The 25000-nt window shown below is 35.2% G+C and overlaps 2 protein-coding genes across 2 annotated transcripts in view; one reads left to right on the top strand and one right to left on the bottom strand.

The window, feature by feature from the left end:
- LOC122334439 (serine/threonine-protein kinase PAK 6) overlaps positions 1-6790 on the top strand; it is a 26350-nt gene extending 19560 nt beyond the window's left edge. Inside the window, exons 5-9 of the mRNA XM_043232351.1 lie at positions 190-323; positions 2118-2244; positions 3749-3874; positions 3944-4078; positions 5857-6790. Coding sequence (XP_043088286.1) covers positions 190-323; positions 2118-2244; positions 3749-3874; positions 3944-4078; positions 5857-6024 — 690 coding nt within the window. The 3' untranslated portion in view covers positions 6025-6790. The remainder of the gene's footprint in view (positions 1-189; positions 324-2117; positions 2245-3748; positions 3875-3943; positions 4079-5856) is intronic.
- A 1785-nt stretch (positions 6791-8575) lies between these two features.
- Positions 8576-11262, bottom strand: LOC122334440. Its single transcript, XM_043232352.1, has one exon. It carries the CDS (start codon positions 11103-11105, stop codon positions 9753-9755), a length of 1353 nt encoding a protein of 450 aa, XP_043088287.1. The 5' UTR covers positions 11106-11262; the 3' UTR covers positions 8576-9752.
- Between the last annotated feature and the right edge of the window lie 13738 nt (positions 11263-25000).

Genomic DNA, 25000 nt, shown 5'->3' with positions numbered 1-25000 from the left:
CTGTCATTTAGGTTAGTCGTATTCAGATAAATAGCTGAAACATATACACATAGAAATCATATTTCGGGACAGCGTAAGCGGTGGTTTATGTTGAATGAGTCTTTTAAAATTAAATGAAGTGTAATTACATGAAAAAAACAATAATGAAGTCACACGAAATGACTGATGAGGGTGTGTGTGTGTGTTCAGGTGGTGATCATGAGAGATTACCAGCACAGGAACGTGGTGGAGATGTTCAAGAGCGCTCTGGTGGAGGAGGAGCTCTGGGTCATCATGGAGTACCTGCAGGGAGGAGCTCTAACTAACATCGTGTCTGAGACCAGGTACCCCTTTCATGCACGGCTCGTTTATGGTTCATTTTTACCATGCATTTGATGAAATCGAAGTAAAACATAAGCATAAATGATCTTAAATAATTATTTTGTTGCCAATATAATATAGTGTAATATAAAGTAATGCTGTCGGACAATTATAGCGCATGTATGTATGATATTGCATGTATATATTTATATAGTTTATATTATATATATATAGATATAATTTGATATAGAAATATATAGAAATATATATAATATATACACTAGCAAAAAATGTTTGACAGCACTGAATATAATAAAAATTATATAAAATAGAACTTGAAATAAAATAATACCTACGTAAAATACATTTAAAATAAAATGATAACTAATATCATTTCAAATGTAAAATAAATTTGTGTGACGACCAATTACAGTGTATGAAACTAAAACTAATATAATTAAAAATTAAAACACACTTAAAATAAAATAATATGCACAATATAGCTTAAAATGACACAAAACAATGTACAATATTATAAAGTATAATAGAGCGCAATACATAATTTAAAATAAAAAGAATGATATATAAAAAAGCACTAAAATTTAACACAATTTAAAATAAAATAATTAAATATGAATACATTATAATTTAATATAATTTATTTTGAAATAAAATAATAAAATATGATATAAAAAATATTTTGTGAAGATTGACATTATGCAAGATAAATCTCTTACAATAAGACCAGAAAGATGATTAAAGGTCATCGTTTTCAGCCCATTTTCACTTTTAAGGTCAGAGTTTTTAAGGCTAGCACAAGCTCGGGCTGCTAGGAGGTGTCTCTGTGTAACATCACTGTAGTATTTCATTCATACCACAAGAGGGTGATGTACAGTTAATGCATTGATCCGCTCCCAGCCGAATCTGATTAGTGCATGTTGTGATGACATGCAGGGGAAGTTGATTACTCATCTGATTAGTTTGGTGAACGCATCCCAAGAAGACGAACTGGAGCTGACTGACGGAGGGACGAGATCTGAACACACACAATTGATTTAGTGCACAGAGCCAGAGAGCAACAAACCAGCAACAATTACAGGACAGGAAAAAATCCATAAGCCTGCATCTCGAAAAGCTGCATTTATATATATATATATATAAAATATTAAATATACAAAAGCAAAAATTAAATAAAATAAAAATAATTAGCATATTAAATGAGCCAAAAATAAAATAAACAATTAATAATTATGAAGAAAACAATAAAACATAATATAAAATAAAATAAAAATAAATATATAAATAAATTACTGTTGAAGCAATTATTTAAAATGGATAAATTAAATCACCTGCGTCTAAAGTGGATATCTATATTGATGTCAATAAATAATAATATGAATAATAGATAAATAATACCAAATGCACCAAAACACAAAATGCCATGGATATACAAAATAAAAAATGAGCCAAATAAAGTAATAAAATAAAAGGAATACTATAAATAAAAATTTTAATGATTTATAATGACATGAATAAATTAATAAGCGTCACAAAACAATACATTCGAATGCCATTGAAGCCGTTAAGCATTCCTGTCATGAACCTAATGTCATGAATATACAAAAAAGCAATGAAATGAAATGAAATGTAAAGCCAAATAGGATTATGAAATATTTTATCAAATGATCTCAAGTCGTTTTGTGTGACGACCAATTACAGTGTATGAATCATGAGTGTGTGTGTGTTTGTCCTTTTCCGTGCTCTTTGCGGTTGCCAGGTGCTCTGGGAGTGTGTGTTCAGTGTGATCTTGTGTTCAGGCTGAGCGAGGAGCAGATCGCCACCGTGTGTGAAGCGGTGCTGCAGGCGCTGGCGTACCTTCACTCGCAGGGCGTCATTCACCGAGACATCAAGAGCGACTCCATCCTGCTCTCGCTGGACGGACGCGTGAGTGCCCCTCTCATCACAAAATACATCCTTTTTTATGCCAGAAATCACCAGGATACTACAGGGGTCATGTGAGGTTGCTAAGAAGGTGATTTGGTGGAATGCAACGTGTTTATGCACATTATTATCCACATACTGAACCTCTTGTGCTCTTCTGGAAGTCATTTTTATTTTATTTTATAGCTCAGTTGACTAATTATTTTATTATTATACTTAATTATTTCTCACGTTTTTTCTTGTGCATATCCATGCAGTTAGGTTAAGAGTGCAGTGGAGTCATTTATTAAATGATTATTATCATTTAAAAAAAAAAAAAACAGGTTTTGTTTGCATAGCGCACTGTATTCAAGATGCTGTCTTATTAATAAATTAATTTATTATTTAAATCCCTTTTCATTTTATTGCATTGTGTTTTTTTTGCACTATATATAATACATTAACCAATTAACTGAATCATTAACTAAAATAAAATAAAATAATAATAATAAAAATAGTTATATGGCTCGTTTAATTAGTTGACTAATTATTTCTCACCTTTTTTCTTGTGCATATCCATGCGATTAAGTTAAGAGTGCAGTGGAGTCATTTATTAAATGATTATTATTTTTCCATAATTTATACGCAAAAACAGGTTTTGTTAGTATAGCGCACTGTATTCAAGATGCTGTCTTATTAATTAATTTATTTATTATTTAAATCCCGTTTCATTTTATTGCATTTTGTTTTTATTTTGTTGCATTAAAATCTGTTTTTGCACTATATATATATATATATATATATGCATTAACCAATTAACTGAATCATTAACTTAAAAAATTAAATAATAATAAAAAAATAGTTATATGGCTCGTTTAATTAGTTGACTAATTATTTCTCACGTTTTTTCTTGTGCATATCAATGCGATAAAGTTAAGAGTGCAGTGGAGTAATTTATTAAATGATTATTATTTTTCTATAATTTATACGCAAAAAAGCGGGTTTTGTTAAGATGCTGTCTTATTAATTAATTTATTTATAATTTTTGCACTATATATATATATATATATATATATACACATTAACCAATTAACTGAATCATGAATCATTAACAAAAAAAATAATAATAATAAAAAAATAAATAAAATTAAGTGTAAGTAAAATGCTTTAAATTCAGCTTTAAATTTCTAATGATATTTCAGAATTTCACTGCGCTTGTATTTAGATAATACAGCCTCGGTGAGCAGAAAAGACGAAAAACACTACTTTTGAAGACTGGCATAGATAGATCGATCTCAAAATAGAAATACTTGATCTTTCCGATGACGCGTGTGTTATTAGAAGACAGCATTTGGCTGAGATACACCTGTCTGAGAATCTAGAACACTAACAAAGTCGCCTTTAAATACGTTTGGCATAAAAAGGAAAAAAAAATCTATCATTTCGGTCTGTGCATGTTTTTTTTGGCCGCAAATATCGCCCAGGCTCCCGTGCCGAGCTCTGAGCCGTCTGTGTGTTTGTGACTCAGATCAAGCTGTCGGACTTCGGCTTCTGCGCTCAGATCAGTAAAGACATCCCGAAGCGGAAGTCCCTGGTGGGAACGCCGTACTGGATGGCCCCGGAGGTCATCTCTAAGTCGCCGTACGGCACCGAGGTAGGGCCCCGATCGCCCCGAGCGCCCCGGCGGACGCCGCTCCGAGTCTGACGTGTGCTCCTTCCGCAGGTGGACGTCTGGTCTCTGGGCGTCATGGTGGTGGAGATGGTGGACGGAGAGCCTCCGTACTTCAGCGAGACGCCGGTGGCCGCCATGAAGCGCCTGAGGGACGAGCCGGCGCCCTCCGTACGCAACGCCCATCAGGTGCCGGGAAAAAACACAGACACAGATACGAGGAGAAAGGAAGGATGGGAAATAAACGGCTCAAATAACGTGAACATGCAACACATAAATGAACTGATCTGAAGATGTTTCGCACGACTTGAATAATGAAGACCAAATATTAATAATAATAATGAACTAAGCCCAGTGTCGTGAATATAGAAAAGAAAGCATGGAAAATAATCAATTTAATCGGCCAAATAAAACGTACAATGAGAATTAGATGCTGAATAAAAGGAGAGAGAGTAAGGTGTTAGCAAGAAAAGAAAAGAAAACAGACAAATAATATAAAATATTAAGTAATTAAGGTGAAGTGGTAGGATTGTGGACGAGCGGATGCAAACATATTTAAACTGGTGTCCAGAACTAAACAAAACTAAAGTCAAATAAAGTGGAAAACTTTGTCCACAGCGTGACGTTTTTATGTTAATTACTTTATATGGCTTTTGTTTTAATTTGTTTTGGAGACCATTTCAAGCACGTGTCTATCAGTTTGTCCTTGATGTGACGTTTTTATGCTGTTATCTACTTTATGTGGCTTTTATTTTGCTTTGTTTTGTTTTGTTTTGTTTTGTTTTGCTTTGTTTTGTTTTGTTTTGCTTTGCTTTGCTTTATTTTGTTTTGTTTTGTTTTGTTTTGTTTTGTTTTGTTTTGCTTTGTTTTGCTTTATTTTGCTTTGCTTTGCTTTGTTTTGTTTTGTTTTGCTTTGCTTTGCTTTGCTTTGCTTTGCTTTGTTTTGCTTTGTTTTGTTTTGCTTTGCTTTATTTTGTTTTGTTTTGTTTTGTTTTGTTTTGCTTTGTTTTGTTTTGTTTTGTTTGTTTTGTTTTGTTTTGCTTTGTTTTGTTTTGTTTTGCTTTGTTTTGTTTTGCTTTGTTTTGTTTTTGCTTTGTTTTTGTTTTTTTTGTTTTGCTTTGCTTTGTTTTGTTTTGTTTTTGCTTTGTTTTTTGTTTGTTTTGTTTTGCTTTGCTTTGTTTTGTTTTGCTTTGCTTTGCTTTGCTTTGCTTTATTTTGCTTTGTTTTGTTTTGCTTTTGTTTTGCTTTTTTGCTTTGCTTTGCTTTTGCTTTGCTTTGTTTGCTTTGCTTTGTTTTGCTTTTTATTTTGTTTTGTTTTGTTTTATTTTGCTTTATTTTGTTTTGCTTTGCTTTGCTTTGTTTTGTTTTGCTTTGCTTTGCTTTGCTTTATTTTTTTGTTTTGTTTTGCTTTTTTTTTTGCTTTGCTTTGCTTTGCTTTGCTTTTTTTTTTGCTTTGTTTTGCTTTGTTTTGTTTTTGCTTTGCTTTTGTTTTGCTTTGTTTTGTTTTGTTTTGTTTTGTTTTGTTTTGCTTTGTTTTTTTTCTTTTTGCTTTGCTTTGCTTTTGCTTTGCTTTGCTTTGCTTTGCTTTGCTTTTGTTTTGCTTTGCTTTGTTTTGCTTTGCTTTGCTTTTTTGCTTTATTTTTTTTGCTTTGCTTTGCTTTGCTTTGCTTTGCTTTGCTTTGTTTTGCTTTGTTTTGTTTTGCTTTATTTTGCTTTGCTTTGCTTTGCTTTGCTTTGCTTTATTTTATTTTGCTTTGCTTTGTTTTATTTTGCTTTGTTTTGCTTTTGCTTTGCTTTGCTTTGCTTTGCTTTATTTTGTTTATTACATCAGTTCAAGAACGTTCTCGAACCAGTTCAGTTTGTCCTCGATTATTTCCTTCATTATTTCACACCGGTTCTGTTCACTTTGAGCTGTCGTCCGTGCCTGTCCCGCGGCTCATCGACGCGTGCTTCTGTCCCGTCCCCAGGTGTCCCCGGTGCTGAAGGACTTCCTGGACCGCATGCTGACGCGGGACCCCCTGGAGCGGGCCAGCGCCACGGACCTCCTGGAGCACCCCTTCCTCCTGCAGGCCAGCTCCCCGCAGTGCCTGGTTCCTCTGGTGGAGCAGTACCGCAAGCGCATGTCCCGCTGCTGAAGCCGTCCGAGTCACCTCCATCCCCGGAGCTATCAGGACCGACATGGCTGCTTTACGAGAAACGAACTCTATAAAGCCATTTAGTTCGACCCGAGGACGTCTGATTGGTGCTTAAAAGGCGGTGAATGAGAGCAGAAGTGCGTCTGACTGAGACGCCGCTGGGTTTATGTTCTCTTCAGAGCGTGTTATTGTGACTCGCGTCGAGGGACCCGGAAACAAGCCTCTTTCGTGTGTTGAATATTTTATAATGCTTTCGTCTCACTTTCGGTTTTTACAGCTGCAAAAAACGTTATTATCGTTAACGGTTTACAATAAGGTTCTGTTAGTTACCGTGAACTAACACCGAAAAAAAAAAAAAATTAAATAAAAAAATTATTAAATTATCGAAACGTTTGTTAATATTAATATTATTTAATTCACCTGTGCTAATATTAACTATATTAATATTAACAATGAACAGTTCTGTTAACATATACTGTAACAAATGTTGGTTAACTGGAATAATATCGATTATATTCATTTTTAAATGCTTTAAATGTGGCCTATCCAGTCAGATTCTAATGTAGCAAATTTCAAATAAAATGTTTAATTAAATTACAAAATAACACTTTGACACAGCTTCAAATCTGGCCTCTAACGTATTAAATTCTATGCATTTAATTAAATTCAAAAGAAAAAAATTAATAAAATAAAAATAATAACAAAAAAAAAAATTTAAAATCCAACCGCTTCAAATGTGGTATTTTTAAAATAAATTAAATGTACATTTTATAATTCAATTAAATGCAATTTAAAATAAAACAAAAATAACAAATTACATTTAAAAATGTATTTAAATTAATAAAATAAATATTCAAAACAGTTTCAAATGTTATACATAAATAATATAAATTAAACTAAATTCTTTTTATTTTAAATAACACGCCATATAACTAATACTATAAAAAACCTCTGTTGAAAATCTTCCATGTTTTGGGTGTAACGTGGCGGAGATGTCGTTAACCAGCATTAACTAATTGAAACTTATTGTAAAGCATTACACTGATATTTATTTTTCTACAGACTGCAGAATTCAACTGATGTGCGTTGCAATTTCTGTACGCATTATTGCATAAATATCGACAGCTAATCCGTCCTGATTTCAAAGTAAGTTGTTAGTTGAACTGAAATCTAAACCTTTTGGAGTTTCCATAAAAGATGGCCGAGCATCAGGAACTGCTAACAGGCTTCGCAATTAAATATAAAGAAACGGCAAGCAACTTTAAAGCACGAAACACTGAAGTCGAACGACTGAAACGGTATTTTCTCGTAAAACGCACTCCGGCCGTCTTCACAGTCGTAAAATGACTTGCATTTATGGTCATTTTGCGAATCTTTATTTTGAGCAACCAATGACGGCGTGCCGCTTTCAGCTCAGTTTAGCGTGTTTTACCGGTGTTAAGTGCTAATATCTCATCCAGAGTCGGCACGGAAAAGGAGAACGTCCGCAGGTTCGGTCTGAAAGAGAGATTTCACGTATTTCACCTGCGTTTTTACAGCTTGTAAGACCGTCTTGCATGGCTAAACGGTGGCTTGAATCTTAAACCGAGGGGCGAAAGCGTTTCTACAGAAAAGGCGGTGAAGCGGCGTCCTCTGCTGTCAGCGCTGACCGGGTGCGAATTGTTTTTACGAGCCATTGTAACCAACTGTACATATTTTAACGACCGATTTATTATTAGTTTTCATTGGATCGACGAGCGCCCGCTTTTGGAAAGGGTGCTGCGACTGGTCTGTAAACCGTGTACATACTGCATCTGCGCTTGAGTCACGATTTCTTAAACCTTCGGTCAAGCGCCAGAAGAACAAATAATGTACATAATCAGAGGGGGTATTTGCATTCGTTTGATTACGAGAGAGGACAGGTCTGTGTGTGTGTGTGTGTGTGTGTGTGTGTGTGTGTTTACATTTTGGATGCAGCGTTCATTGTGATATTTTGTGTTGGGGGCCGTTCGCACTGGAAACGTTTTGTTTTGGAAACACGCTAGTAAGTGTTGGTCATTATGCACACATGCATCATATGAAGATCATGTCATTTTCCCGGCGTATCTTTACGCAGCTCTTTTAATTGCTATATTTTCTGCGCAAAATGAGCATCTTTTCTGTTGTTGCCATGGAAATAATTCTAAGCTTAGTTCTAACTGAATTCAAAATTTGCTTCTTAGAAGTAATTTTTTCTCAAAAAAAAACCCTAAAAATTTAAACAAAAATTATATATATATATATATATATATATATATATATATATATATATATATATATATAATTTTTATTTACATTTTTAGGTTTTTTTTAGAAAAATAACTTCTACATACATATATATATATATATATATATATATATATATATATATATATATATAAACATATAATTGTATATTATTATGTGTATTATATAATTATATAAGTGTGATATAAACTAAGCACAATCACTAGATCTAAACTATTAATTCAATTTAAAATCAATAAATCAAAATCAATCAATAATTTCACAATTCTGACTTTTGAACTAAAAATGAAGAGATAAAATTCACAATGATCTTTATTTCATGCCTACATAATTTCTTTAAGAAAACGGTTTATACGCAAAAAATTGGTGCGGATACTAAATTGTAAAAAAATAAAAAATAAAAAATTTAATTATATCTGTTTTTTCTTCAAAGAAAAGGCGAATATAACACTGAATTAAATATGACGGGTTTTAACTAGAAACCTAAAAATGTAAAACACCAACAATCATTTTGGTTTTATTTATAAATGTGCGATGTGGAGGCACTTTACGATAAGGTTCATCAGTGAACATTAATTAACATGAACTAAGAACGAACAATACTTCTACGGCATTTATTCATCTTAGCTGATGTTCATTTCAGCATGTATTAAAATCACAATTTGATGCCTTATTGTAAAGTGCTACATGCATATCACTGTATTTGTAGTCGCACAGTGCTTTTTGTCCCGAATATACTGATCAAGCTTATGCAAACTTGAAAAATGCCATGCGGTTCCCCGCGAGTCGGTCTCACGTCAAATGAGAAGTATTTTCGAACTCCTGCGTTTGTTTCTATAAGTCGCGCTCCATCTGTGTTCGAGCGCAGGAGCGCATCTGGTGCGAGCGGCCCCTCGTTAGTGTTTGTGCACATGACGCAGCCGAGGACACATGACTCATAATCAACCTTCTTTCCACAACATGTGCCGTGTGCCTGTTTGTGTGCCGGCCGTCGGCGAAAGAGAGCTATACGTTTAAATTTTTTAAAGAATAAATCATGCATATGAAAGTAAAAAAACAGTGATGGCGAGTTTTATTTCTTATGCATTTCAGATGCCTGAAGCGTACACAGATGCTTTCCGTCTCTTTTGTGCGGTCGCTTTATTATATTTCTCTATCAAAGAACGCAGAATAGAAACTATTTACATCATAGGCAGGCTATGCGTAGATATACAAAACCGTTTTGATGCATGCATTTATAAAAATAGGCTATAACGTGCCATGCATGGTAAAAGCATGAAAGTACTCGATGCACAGACGCTCTTTAGCAGTGCACTTGATGTCAGCAGTAATTCAATTAGCCGAAGTGCGTTAATGAATGTATAGGGGCGGTGAAAGACCTTGAGAGCAGCAGCAGTTAAAAGCCTCGAGAGTTTTTACATTCGTGCAGCGCACCGCTCTCTGGGCATCTCCCCGTAAAAAGCTCATTTCAGAGCAGGATTGCTCTCAAACTCGCATCTCACCGCGCTGATGCTGTCCACGCTCGGCTGGCTGTTCACTCTCACGTGCGCGTGCGAGAACGGGAAGGTCTCCGAGCGGGACATCTTCCCCCTGCCGCGTCCGGCGTCGCTGGGGCCGTCCCTGATGTGCCGCATGAATTCAGGAGCCGTGAATCGGCGCAGGAGTCTGTTCCCGAATCCGGAGAGCCCGGAAGAGCGAGGCTTGATCCTTTCAGGCTCGAGTTCCTCGCGGCCGAGCAGGAGTTTGCTCTGCCTGGCCGCCTTGCCGCGCTTCTGCCCCTCTTTTCGGACCTCGAGGCCGTCGGCGGCGTTCGCGCTGTAGAATTTCGCCACGAGCGGTTTTTCGTCTTGCAGCGACGCGCGTTTGAACTTGCTGGCGGGTCGGTTGGCGTCCTGCAGGTCGCCCTGGTAGGACTGCTTCCTCCCGGGCCTGAGGTCGAGGTTAAACGGCCTCGTTTTGCCCCGGAGCGTTGCGTCGCCGTCGATTTCGCCGCCTCTGTCGCCGCCGACCTCTTTCAGCGCGGAGTTCTGCACCTGTTTGGAAGCGAACAGCAGATCCGCGCCGTCTTGGGATCGGCTCTGGTTGGCGTCCGGACGTCTGAAGCGGAGTCTCAGGCCGTCTCCGACGTGCAGCTGTCTCTGAAACAAGGCCGGGAGGATTTCCTCGTGCTTGCTTTGGATTTGTTTGGAGAACCTCTCTAGGACCTGCTTCGGGAGGCGATTGGGCCACCGCAGGTCTTCGGCGGGTTCCCCGGCGCTGTTCGTTGGACTCACCGTCTTCTTCCCGCAGCCGTTGAGGGTTTGCACGCACTGGATGTGCCCGAAGAAGTCCGCCACTTGGGCGGCCGAGTGTCCGGCGTGATTCGTGCGGTCCAGTCGCAGACCGAGCTTCTTGAACGCCCGCACTAGGAACTCCAAGATCTGGCTGTGTCCTCCGCACGAGGCGTACATGAGGGCGCTGTTCCCCCACGTGTCCGCGAGCTCCGGATCGGCGTTGAACTGCACCAGGAGCTTCACCGCATCCAGGTGTCCGTGTTCGCACGCGAGACTCAAGGCCGTGCGTCCGTGCTCGTCCCGGGCGTTCACGTCCGCGCCTTTTTCCACAAGCAGCTGCGTGAACTTGGACCTGGTGGCGTGCTCTTGAAGGCACACGGCGTGCATCAGAAGCGTGCGGCCGTTTTCGCCTTTCCCGTTGACGATGCGGCCGTCCAGCGCGTCCAAGACGAAGCGCGCCAAGTGGACTTTCCCGCTCTGCATGGCTTCCAGGAAAGTTTTGGTGCCAGATCCCTGACACAAGTCCTTCGGCCTCAGCATCATGATCCGGAGTAAGTCGGTGGCGGTGGTTGTCGGCAGGCAGCTCGGAGTTTCTGAGTCTGCTCTGAGAAACTGTCTGTGTTTTTATACCTCAGCGCTCCGCACGCCCTTCCCCTGTTGCTACAGAAACAGCCATCCGAGAGCGGCGATGCTGCTATGGGTCCATTCACAATCACCTCCTCTTCTCTCAACCGGGAGGGGAGAGAGATGCACTAATTCGATGACAAGAATTACTCAGTGGTAAAAACACGGGTTTGTTTTATTCTCTTGTCGGGTTGGATATAAAAGGCTCCGTTGCCCGAGCAACAGCGCTAACGGCCTTCTCTTTGGGTGTGTAAAAAATATGTATACATTGACAGAATCACTGAAGGCTTCGTAAGGTTTCTAAAGGTCAAGTCGGTGTATTAAATCCCTGAGTCATGCTCGATGAACCCGGATGAACACACTCCAGAACTCATTTACAAGGAGACACAATATTTATTTTCACAACACGTTTAATTAACACTCGGTAAATGTGCTGCTTTTTTAATGTGAAAAATATGAAATTGTTTCATTATACTCAGATATCGCCTTCTGAGTGAATATCGTATAAAACATCATTCCTTACATTTCTTAATAACATGCACTGCATGTATTATAATTCATACATTTATTATTTCTCATTCATCATTTACATCCTTTATATTTCTTTATATATCTTATACATTATATATTGTTCATTATACATTATATTTCATACATCACATCTCTTTCATACATCAACTCTCATGCATAAAATAACTACTTTTGTATCTCACACATCATATCGCATCTGATTTTTCGTATTTCATACATCTAATATATAATTTCTCATATATTACATCTTACACTTCATATATTATTTCTCAATATATTATTTCTAGTATCATGCATCATATTTTAGGCAATATCTAACATCATAAATCATCTCATATTTATTATGTATCTCATACATTATATAATTTCTCATCATATCTCATACATTAAATCAACAAATATCTCATTTCTCATACATCACATTTAATTTCTCATATACCATACATCAAATCTCATGCATCAACTAATTTCTTGTACATATCTTACATTAAATATCTCATAAATCATATTTCACGCATTAAATGTCTAATTTCTTATAAATCATATCCAATCTCCTACATCAAATGTCATGCAACTGTCTCATTTTTCATGAATCATATCTCATACATCAAACATCTAAATTCTCATAAATCATATGTCATAAATATCTCATAAACCATAAATCACATTTCATACATCAAATCATGCAACTGTCTTATTTCTCATGCATCAATTATCTCAATTCTCATAAATCATATTTAATACACCAAATATCTCATAAACCATAAATCATATATCATACATCAAATCTCATGCAACTGTTTAATTTCTCAAATCATATCTCATACATCAAATATCTCAATTCTCATAAATCATATTTAATACACCAAATATCTCATAAATCATATCTCATTTCATACATCAAATCTCATGCAACTGTCTTATTTCTCATGCATCATATCCAATACATCAAACATCTCAATTCTCATAAATCATATCTCATTTCATACATCAAATCTCATGCAACTGTCTTATTTCTCATGCATCAATTCTCATAAATCATATTTAATACACCAAATATCCCATAAACCATAAATCATATATCATACATCAAATCCCATGCAACTGTCTTCTTTCTCATGCATCAATTATCTCAATTCTCATAAATCATATTTAATACACCAAATGTCTCATAAATCTCATACATCAAATCTCATGCAACTGTTTAATTTCTCAAATCATATCTCATACATCAAATATCTCAATTCTCATAAATCATATGTCAATCAAATATCTCATAAATCATATCTCATTTCATACATCAAATCCCATGCAACTGTCTCCTTTCTCATGCATCATATCTCATAAATCATATGTCATAATCAAATATCTCATAAATCATCTCTCATCTCGTACATCAAATCTCACGCAACTGTATAATTTCTCATGCATCATATCCAATACATCAAACATCTCCGTTCTCATAAATCATATCTCATACATCAGATATCTCATAAACCATATCCGATCTCATACATCAAATCTCACGGAGCCATCTCATTTCTCACGCATCATGTATCCTACATCAATATTAGAGTTTTCATAAGTCATATCTCACGGGATTCGGGCCAGCAGGCAACATTGTGCTGGAGCGGACCTTAAATGCAATGTCTGTCTCTGAATAAAAGCAGCTGCCAAATGACCATAAATGTGATCCAGTCAACAAGGACACCCTGAAGAGCGTCCTAGAGCACCAGCGGCGGTGTCTCTGATGACTCCAGACCAGACCGCAGCTTATTACATTAACCAGGACGACCCGGTGGATGTTAGTGACACACGTGGAGCAGATGGGAGCTGCTTCACACAGACACCGCCGGCTAATTCACTTTCTGATCAAAATAATCTCCACTTGAGAAACCCGCTCTCCGAGATCAAGACGACGGCTAGAAATACATCAAGTCGGTTTCTGACAACGGATCAGTGATTCGCCATTAAGAGAGACAAAGTAAAGCAAACCCGGTCCTGACGTGGAACGTTTCAGTGAAAAACTGAACTGAATGCATCTCATGCATCGAATATGATGCACGCGAAGAAACAGCTAATATGATTTCAGTACACTTGATGTATATCGAATGCAATTGTTTTCCCCAAATACAATTTTGTTAGCGTTGCATGCGTACATTTATTCAGAAATGCATACATCTGAGGCCAGATTTATTCACTCAGACTTTCGTCATATCACGTTTCTATATTTATCTATTTGGAACGTATTCACGCTTTAATAAATTAAAAATTTTTTTTACGTATTTGTTGAATTTGTTGAATTCGCATTTTCAGTTCTCGTTTTTAAAAATGCATTTTTTTTTTTATTTATTAAACAATTTTTAGAAACAATATTTAGAATCGTATTCATTGTAAAACCTCAAATATTATTCTTTTTTTTTTTTCTTTTACACAAATGCTTGTTTATTGCTGTTCTTTATGCAAAGCATATTTGGTAATGTCCTTGACTTTTGTGGCGTTTTTTTAAACTTCAGTCCGTTTTCTTGGAAAGCGATCCGGTTTAGATCATCGCTGTTTAAAACGCCCGTCAGGACCACAGATCTTTAAATAGGCCCGGTTGGTCATAGATTATCTGCTGTCGTCTGAACACAATAGCTCAAGATTCAAAAAGGCTTTTTTTGGGACGAGTAAAAAGCTGAAATAGAGAGCAAGAGTGTTTGGCATCTACTGTATTTGTCTGCTGTGCCGTCCAACGCATGGCTAAATTAGTCTGGCGTATTTTTAAACCCTGCGGCTCCGTAATTACAGGAGCATTAAATGAACCTCGATTCATCCCAGAAGCAGCGTGCGGTTTTAGATGCATCAATACCTGATGCTATTTATATGGAATTTAAACAAACAAATTAATTAAATTAAAATTCTAACGGCTAAATTAATATGGAATTAGCTTCAGGTGTAAAGTTTTGTATTTTGCAGCTATTTTCTCCATAGATGCATAGATGGCACGGCCTGAAATAAATAAATGCATCTATTTAAATGTTATTTTAGAAAGGAATTCAGGTACTTTGTTTCCTAAAAGTTTTTTTTTTTGTATTTTTGCAGCAATTTGCTCTGTAGATGCAATATTGCAATAAATAAATGCATTTTATTTGAGAAATTTGTTCAGATGTTTTGTTTATTCGGCAGTTTTGTAGCTATTTTGTCTGAACAAAAAAATTACGTGTTAATAAATCAATGCAATTTATTCGTTTTTTTATACCCATTTATTTTTTATTTAATGTTTACATTTTTATTTGAGACGTTTATTGATGTTTTGTTTATTCGTATTTATTAATTTAGATAATTATTTAGAAATAATTAAAAAAAATATTTAGAAGATTAATTAAACTCATGATATATTTAAAACACTAGATCAAGAGAATCGACTAACTTTATCTTTATAAACACCTTGCGGGAATAACCGGAACGATGACCTGTGGATGCTAATGCGAGCGCGGATGTAAAATATTCAGCAGTTCAATACGTTCAACGTGAGTTCGACAAACAGAAATAGCTGTAAAACTACGCATCCTGAAGAATCATGATTAGTGCATCCAAAAACAAGCTTAAAAAAAGTAAGTGCATCCACAAACGTGTCTAAAACATTCAAATTCACGCTGAAAACAATGCATATGCATCCAAAAATGCATCTAAAACATATGCATATAAAACATGTATGTTGAACAAAGCATGTGCATTAAAAGAAGGTCGAAAAAACATATGCATCTAAAAATTTGTCACAAACATGCTTAAAAAACATGCTTAAGAATTTTGAAAAATAATATGCATTCAAAACCCATGCAACTAAAAATGTATTTTGAAAAAGGCATATGCATCCAAAATATGTTAAGAAAAAAGCAAAAAAAGCCGAACTTATGTAAAAAACATGCATCAAAAACCATGTCGAAAAAACATGCATCTAAACATTTTAAAAAACCATATGCTTTTTAAAACACGGAAAAATGTGCATCTGAAAATGTATGTTGAATAAAGCATATGCATTAAAAAAAAACATGTTGCATCCAAAACATATGCATATAAAACATGCATGTTGAACAAAGCATGTGCATTAAAAGAAGGTTGAAATAATTAAAAATTTGTCAAAAACATGCTTAAAAAATAATATGCATGCCAAACTCCTGATATATTTAAAACTCTAGATCAAGAGAATGGACTAACTTCATCTTTTTAGTGGCTGTATTTCAGCAGAAGCAGCATTAATGGATTGATTGGCAGGTTGTTTTGTCGTCGTACGCCTCAGTAGATGATAAACTCCTTCTCTCTCCGTGATTCGTCCTTCAGCGGCGTTCGGAGCGTATGGACGGACGGAAGCATGTGTGGATCCTGCTGGGATTTTCTCACTTACGACTAAAGCACAGCTTGGACCCGCTTCATTCTCGCAGTGTTTCATATTAAAAGATAAGAGCGTAATTAAAAATCAGCGAGCGTTCAGATCTCGACGATCTATGATCCATGCATTCAGTTCACACACGTTTTCAGACTTTTCCTGTTCGTCTGTTGTGGTATTTTGATCCTGCATGTTTTCTGTTGCAACACCAAAGGCACGGGTTTCGTTCCAAGTCTTAAATGCAATGAAAGGCTCGTAAAAGCATTGGTTTCATGTTTCTCGTAACCGACTGTGACATGTTTGCAAACCCAGAACAGAGTGAATGAGATGCTGTTAAATAATGAGCTGATTTAATGTTGCATTAAATGTCTAGATAACTTGTCTAGTTCTGAATAAAATAAATCAAATTCGAAATAAATGCATATATTCGTAAGCTAACAAACTGAACTGGAACACTGTTTGATATTTGGCCTAAAATGTCTAAATAAATATATAAAAATATACATTTATGAAATTCAATTCTAAATGCATAAATACAGAAAAAAATATCCAAATAAAATTTTAAATAAATACATTTTAAAGGAAAGTCGTTTTTTAAAAACAAACCAATGGAACTGCAACATTTCTACAACATTTTGGTTTTAAATGTCTAAATATATTTTAAAATGAATTCCTAAATAAACAAAATATCTAAAGAAAATTCTAAATAAATCAATTTCTAAACGAACAAACAGAACTGGAACATCGTTTTTGTGATTTGGCCTAAAATGTCTAAATACATTAAATAAACATCGAAATGTGAATTTCTAAAATGCTACATTTGTGAAGAAATTTATGAAGCGTATCTATATACAACTAAATAAATACACTTCAAACTAAATCAATTTCTAAACAAACAAACAGAACTTGAACACTTTTAGATTCGGCCTAAAATGTAAAAAAAAAAAAAAAAATCAAAACAAATCTAAAAATAAATTTGTAAAATTATTTTAACATTTTTACAAATATTTAAATTTTTTTTAAAACATTTTAACATTTTTTAAATATTTTTTCACATTTTTTAAATATTTGTACAATTTTTAAATATTAAAAAAAACCAGATTTGACCTAAATGAAGGCGCCACTCGATACTGACACGTGAACCTCCGTACATAATGGACTCAGTACAGCCTCCGTTGAAGAATTCTCGAGTTTGTGCTTTATTTCCTGGTGAAAGGAGTCCATGTAAATCAGGGTTTAAAAATAAATGTCTTATTATGCAAACATCTTAAGCGTGTGTGTGCGTGGCGGTGGGCTGATGGGCTGCTGCTGCTTTGGCGTAATTGGGCAGATGGATGCAGAAATGAGAAATGACCACATAAATACCCCGCGTCTCATTCCCCACGCGGATCGGACCTGAAGATCAACGCAAGGAATAGCCAATTAGAAATTAAGGCTGATTCTGAGTTAATGCCTGATCGTCAGGCTGCGATCGCCACAAATGGAGGTTTCTGCTCAGCGAGATTCTAAGAGGAGACGTTTATAGAAACGCAAACGTGAACCCAAGTGACATGGTGGAAATGAGTTCAAAACACCTTGCGGGAATAACCGGAACGATGACCTGTGGATGCTAATGCGAGCGCGGATGTAAAATATTCAGCAGTTCAATACGTTCAACGTGAGTTCGACAAACAGAAATAGCTGTAAAACTACGCATCCTGAAGAATCATGATTAGTGCATTAAAAACAAGCTCAAAAAAAGTAAGTGCATCCAAAAACGTGTCTGAAACATTCAAATTCACGCTGAAAAAAAAGCATATGCATCCAAAAAACATGGTAAAAAATGCATCCAAAACATATGCATATAAAACATGTATGTTGAACAAAGCATGTGCATTAAAAGAAGGTTGAAATAACATATGCATCTAAAAATTTGCCAAAAACATGCTTAAAAAACATGCATCTAAGAATTTTGAAAAATAATATGCATTCAAAACCCATGCAACTAAAAATGTATTTTGAAAAAGGCATATGCATCCGAAATATGTAAAAAAAAAAGAAAAACATTTATGTAAAAAACGTGCACAAAAAAAACATGTCAAAAAACATGCATCTAAACATTTTAAAAAAACCATGTGCATTTAAAAACACAGAAAAATATGCATCTGAAAATGGATGTTGAATTAAGCATGTGCATTAAAAAAAAAACATGTTGAAATAGCATATGCTTAAGAAAAAATATGTAAAATAAACATGCATCAAAAACCATGTCAAAAAACATGCATCTAAACATTTTGAAAAACCATATGCGTTTAAAAACATGGAAAATATGCATCTGAAAATTTAAATTAAATGGCATACACGCATGCAAAACATGCATCTAAAAATGTATTCGAAAAAAGCATAGGAATTCAAAAGCATGTTGAAATAACCCGTTTAACGGGTACTATTTGTGTATTTTTGTATTCTGCCACGGGGATAGATGGCAAATGTAGCCGTCACCTTCTTCCTTTAACAACAGCACTCCGAATTCGTACGAATGAATCTGTGCAGCTCCAGCTAACGGCTTCCGGCGTGATTCATTACCTGACGCCCTCAACTCTGAACTCAAAGGAAAGCTCGAGTTCCCCCACTGATAATTACAACACTCGTCTCATACAATCTCCGCGACAGGCCTTTGACGAGAGTCTTTCTGCTGCCGCTGCGTTACAGCGATTTCCTCATGCCGCATCCGTCATTTAGTCTTTCTGAAGAGACAGAGAGAAGCTTTGTGCACGTTCAGAACAATTGAAAAGACTGTAAATCAGGACGGTTTATATAATTCGGAACAGCTTTGAACGAGTGTGTGTGTGTGTGTTTAAGCAGCTGACAGACTCGATCACAGTCACACTCTCTAGCGCCCTTCGGTTTGATTCAAGGACACAGAACAGCTTTACTCGGGTGGACGCTTCACACTTTGTCATGTGGAATGAGAGCGGGCAGCTGGGTCAGTGTCAGCCGGGTCAGGACACGCAGCTTCCACGCTTTCCAGAAATATATACACGCACATGCATGCGATGCAAACAACACACAATCAGAAAATGCAACGCAAACAAATGTGAGCTGAACTGAAAACGAGTTTAATATCTGCATATACGTGCATGCATTTTCAGCAGTTCAATAAGTACAACATAAGTTCAACAAACAGAGAGAGCTGCATAACTCATGCTTGCGTGCAACGCATCCAAGGAATATGCATCCGAAAACATACGCATGCTAAAAAAAATGCACATGCATTCAAAAAAGTGGGGAAAAAAACGTGCAAAAAAATGTTATGCGTGCAAAAAGACGTATGCGTCTAAAACACGTAAATAAAAAAAAACATGCATGTTGAAAAAAAACATGCGTCCAAAAAAACACGTAGAAGAAACCTATGCATCCAGCAAATGTTAAAAAAAGAGCATGTGTCCAAAAACATAAAAAAGTGCATAAAAGTGCATAAAACAAATTTCCAAAAAAAAAAAAGCAAACTTCCAAAAAAAAAGCAAACAAAAAAATTAATAAAAAACGGTCAAAAGCTGACTAGTATTTTTTATTTGCACATTTATACACAGCTACAACCCATGAAGAGTTTAATTTCAATCGCACATTATTAACACACTGAACTAAACTGAGTCCAGTAACGAGAGAACTGCTTCACACTTACTGGACTCAATAAACACTGAAGGATCTGAACAAAAACGCTATGGTCTTTTTTTAGATCTGCTTCACAGCAAGATCTGACGTTCTCATAATTTGAAGAGGTTACGTATGTGAAGCTGCTGTGAAACAGTCTGCACATAAAGCGCTATTAAAGAATCACAGAACAATTGAAGAACTGCAATATATTTGAAAACAAACGTATAACGGAAAATAAAAGATGAGGGAAATGTGGCTTTGATTCAGTCCACCAGCGTTCATGCAGCATCTCCACACCTGAAACCTTTCAAGAGTCTTTATAAACCCATTGTTGATTGAGAATAATAATGAGATCCTCTCTGTCATTGGTCAGCGAGGCTCAGTGATTAGCCACAGGCCACGCCCCGCACAGCCACGCCCCCACGGAGCCACGCCCCCTGCAGCAAACACAGAAAAGAGTTCAGAACTCATACTAACATACTTCTGCAATATGAAGTGTTTATATTTTTCATGTCAGTATGCTCATGTCCAATATATTAATTAGGCACTAGATGACAAACAACAGGACAAATTAAACATGCTTTATATAACAAAATATGATCAATCATGGCAATACATATTTTGCATATACATAACTCAATACAATCAATTTCAACTTTTTATTTTTTTTAATTAAGCCATTAAAATGTATTTTTTAAAGCCAGTTTAATAAAACAAGTTACAGTAGATTTATTTATTATTATTATTATTATTATTATTTTTATTTTTACATATCATAGGTATATTACATTTGACCATAAATGCTGCAATAAACTTTAAACCGTTTACAAAGGCAGGACATTTTTTAATAAAATGACATATAAAGATGAACTAAAGTGGATAAAAAGAAGTTCAAATATTTCCAATAGCATACATTTAATTTATAATACACAAAGAAAATGTTATTTTAGTGTTACCGAGAAAAGAATATTAATTTAATTCATATTTTTGAACTAGATTTAAGTCATTACTTCAAACTTTAGTTTATTAGGTCTGAATGAACTTCTTTAAAATAATTGAATGCATTAATTGAATGTCTTGATTTCATGATGATACTTACAAGTTTAAAGGAAGCGGCCGAATCTAAGTTTTTAAGCTGAAAAAGGTATTTTATTTAGTTGGTTTGTTTGTACAGTATATCGATGCAGACGCAAACTGCTTTTAGCAAGTACAGCGTATGAACTTACTGAAGAGTGAGTGTTAAAGTAATAATAATATGTATAATATGTTTAAAAGTTTTCCACACAGTTTAATGCATGTTTTAGTTGATGCAGACGCTTGTGAGTGGATTCGAAAATAAAGTGCAGCCCTATTTCAGAGACAATAGAAGTGAATAAATATAAAAAAGTGCCTGCTCAAGCTTATGGCGAACAAATTGCTTTTAATATAAATGTAATTTATACATTATCATTTAATTAATATGCAATTATTTGAGTAAAATAGTGTTGTTTTATTTATAATATATATATATATATATATATATATATATATATATATATATATATATATATATATATATATATATATATATATATATTTTTTTTTATTTTTATTTATTTATTTTTTTTTTCCACTATTTTACATTTAGTTAAAGCTTTTGCAATTTTGGCGTGTGCTTTTGTCATTTTTACTAGTTTCTATTTTTAGCTTTTATTATTTTTTTAAATTTCTGTTTCCGTTTTAATTATTTTAATGCATTGCATTAAACTCGACGAAAATGAGAAACGTTGCGCTGAAATAAAACGATTTAATTTCAACTTTTCGAGTACATTTTAGGCAGATGTAACAAATATGATATTTATATCACATTTAAATACTATTTATTTAACGAATAAATATTCCTCTGTGATATGGCTGTAACGAGTACCCTTAAATAAAATAAAGAGAAAGAATTACGCGTGAGATATTAGAAGTGCGTTCGCTCTGTGTTGATAAAGGTCAGAAGCATGTCTTTCATGTCCTGGTTTTTCATCTAATGAAACACAGACGCCTCGGGCCTGAAGAGAACAGAGAGACCAGACCCAGGTTTACGCTCAAACATGACAATCAGAAGCAAATCGGTATATTATTATGATTTCTGAAGGATCACGTGACGCTGAAGACCGGAGGAACGATGCTGAAAACACAGAAATAACTTACACTTTATATTCATGCAGTTATTTTCAGCTGTAATAATATCTCACAGTATTACTGCCGTGCTTCTCTTTGCACGTTTTAATGGTAATTATGGCCTTTATTGTCATACTTAAAATGTTTTCATAACTCCGCATTTGCATTTGCTCATATGTGTCACGTGCAAAAAGTGGGTTTTAGCTCATAGTTGACTTAATATGTCATAACTTAATATAATTCATAATTATAACTCTTTATGGCATAATTCAACTCAGTTTGACCTAATCGTAGCATTTGCATCGCAATTTCAACATTTTAAATCACATGACTGTAATAATTGTGATTTAATTTCATAATTATGACTTAGTTTGTCATACTTTTTTTTTGTTTTTACGTAACCCTGACTTAATTTCTAATAATTGATGTCTATTTCAATGATAATGATAATTCTGGCTTAATATAAGCATGATACATATGTCAGAATTATATAGAATATTTTATGCCATATTTTATTTTATTAAAAATGCATTATTATTTTATTCAATCTCATTATGACACAGTTTGTCACGATTTTTTTTTGTCATGATACATATGTCAGAATTATATAGAATATTTTATACCATATTTTATTTTATTAAAAACGCATTATCATTTTATTCAATCTCATTATGACACAGTTTGTCACGATTTTAACATTTTATCTCGTAATTATGGTTTTGTAACAACAGCAACTTTCAGCTCATGATCAAGACTTCCATAAAACATAAATCTTTTTTTTTTTTCCAAGCGAGATTGACGTCTCTCTGCGAACCGCTTCCAGGATTCACGTTTCATCTGAACTCGTGTAACACTCTCCGTTTATAGATGCAAAAATGAGCTATAATTGGCCATAAAGCAACAGAGCGCGGTTATGGCTCAGTGCCTTGTTTTGTTCTGTGAAGCCTTTGGGGACGCTAAATTGTTTTTAAGGAAAAAGCCGCCGGGGTGATGCAATTGGAAATGAACACTTAAGGGATGAGGACTCCCGCGCGGAGCCAAAGATCAACAGGTGCATCTGAAAGAACGGAGTCATGAAGCCGTCTTATTTAGCTATTAAAAAACAGCTGGAATTCTGGGTAAAGCAAACAGGAGCAGGGACGCGCCGTGCATCATTATACTGCGTATTCAGTATAATAGGAGACGTTACGGTCGACAATTTCTGCCACATTTGTAAAAAATACTTAAAAAAATATATAAAAAATTATAAAAAATAATAAAATATTTTTAAAAATTATAAAAATAAAACATGCTCAACATTGTGACACACTGACATCATGAGACGAAGTTGAAATTATAATAAAACGCTGTAGTCTGAATTATCGCATAAGTCGTAACTATGAAATAAAATGTCGAAATGACGACAAACCAAAGTTGCAGTGAGACGAAGTTTAAGTCGTGATATAAAAAGCAGCTGAGACATAAAAAGGTCTGAATTATGTGAAAGAAACGTCAAAATCGCGACATACCAAGTCATTATGACGTAGAAAGTATTAGTAGAGATATTAGGCCATAACTATGAGATACAAATCTAAATTATTATACAAAAGGCTGTAGTTATGTCAATTATGCCATGATTATAAAAATAAAATCTCGACATTCAGAGTTTAAATTATAATAAAACGTTAGAGTTGTTACATCGTGATAATTATGAGATAAAAAGCTGAAACGAAGTTATTGTTAAAATATAATTTTTTTTTACTATTATAAAAATGTTAACGTTTTGTAATTATGGAATAAAACGTTATAATTAGGTCATACTAAACCATAACTTTGACAAAGTTAATATTATGATGTCGTAAATCCTAATTATGAGATAAAAAGCGACATTTTGGCAAAAAGGTTTTAATTTGATCCCGTAATTATTGCTTAGCTGTGCTTTTTATCTCATAATTATGTCGCGACAGCTATTTTTATCTCATGACCACACCGTTTCGTTTTTCTATCTCATAGATGACAGTGTTATAATTCTAGCTTTTTATTTCGCTATTTCAACTGATGTCCTAATTATGATTCGATCTCGGCGTCCTGGCTCCTGTTACACTCAGTATGTCGTGTTTGTCGACGTTTTATCTCATAATCATGACTCAGCACGTCCCAGGGTTTCAGTTCAGCTTTTTTTTTTTGAAAACCGACGACCTTCTCCTTTTCAAGGCGCCGTTGAAACCTTGAGAGGCAAATGAAAAAAAAAAAGTTTCGGGATCACTCGGTATGTTGTCATGGTGAATACGATGTATTTTTGGCTCGCCGGGGCCCTCGCTGAGCCCAGAGGCGGCCGTTTATTTCGCCCGGAGAGCCACTCAAGCGGCTCGGACACAAAAGCGAGTCGCTTTTTATAGCAGAAGCGCTCGCTTTCACAGTACGACCGAAGCTTGAACAAAGAATTAAAAGCTCGTCTGAGTGAAACAGCTTTTATTCCCGCGGACCCTTCGGCTTCGGTTTCCCTGAAGGACGCGGTTATCGAACAATCCTGATGACTGAAGTTACTTTCTGAAGGATCGTAGGGTTCGATCTCTGCATCTGAGAATATTCTGGCTTTTGCGTTCGTAAAATCCGCTGTTCTTAACCATTCACTGCAAAACAGTTGCTTACGCGACAGTCTATTTGGCTAAATATTTATATTTCCAATTTTCGAGCTTTCTAATGGTCTGAGAATCCTGGAAAGTAACAAGACGAAAGCTTTAGCCGTGATACGAAGCTCTCGAGTCGCAATCACGAGACGCTAAACCATAAATTTATCGCGGTTTTCTTCATCGATGATTATCAGAAACGATCAGCTATTTTAAATTGCAATAGAATTTCGCCTAAATTTGTAATTCTGAGAAGAAAAATCTGCATTTCGAGATACGAACTCACAACGAGGAAAGGAAAAAAAAAAATAGAAATAATTGCATTCGTTTGTTTTGTGGAGGGAATAACCTTCGCAAGAAATAAGCCATAATTCTGAGCTTGTTTCCTCTGAAGGTTGCATCTTGTAGATCTTGCTTTTCCCACCGTGCATTTTTTTCACAATTCTTCTGACTTTTTTCCTCACGCTTGTGCAATTATTTCAGAATATCGGAAAACAAAATCACGATGACATTTATTTATG

This window comes from Puntigrus tetrazona, unplaced genomic scaffold, assembly GCF_018831695.1.
Source record: "Puntigrus tetrazona isolate hp1 unplaced genomic scaffold, ASM1883169v1 S000000528, whole genome shotgun sequence".
Lineage (NCBI taxonomy): Eukaryota > Metazoa > Chordata > Actinopteri > Cypriniformes > Cyprinidae > Puntigrus > Puntigrus tetrazona.
This window is presented reverse-complemented; position numbering and strand designations above follow the sequence as displayed.

What these genes read in the sequence shown, in the direction of transcription:
- LOC122334440 (XM_043232352.1), bottom strand. Translation starts at nt 11,105, where the DNA reads ATGATGCTGAGGCCGAAGGACTTGTGTCAGGGATCTGGCACCAAAACT.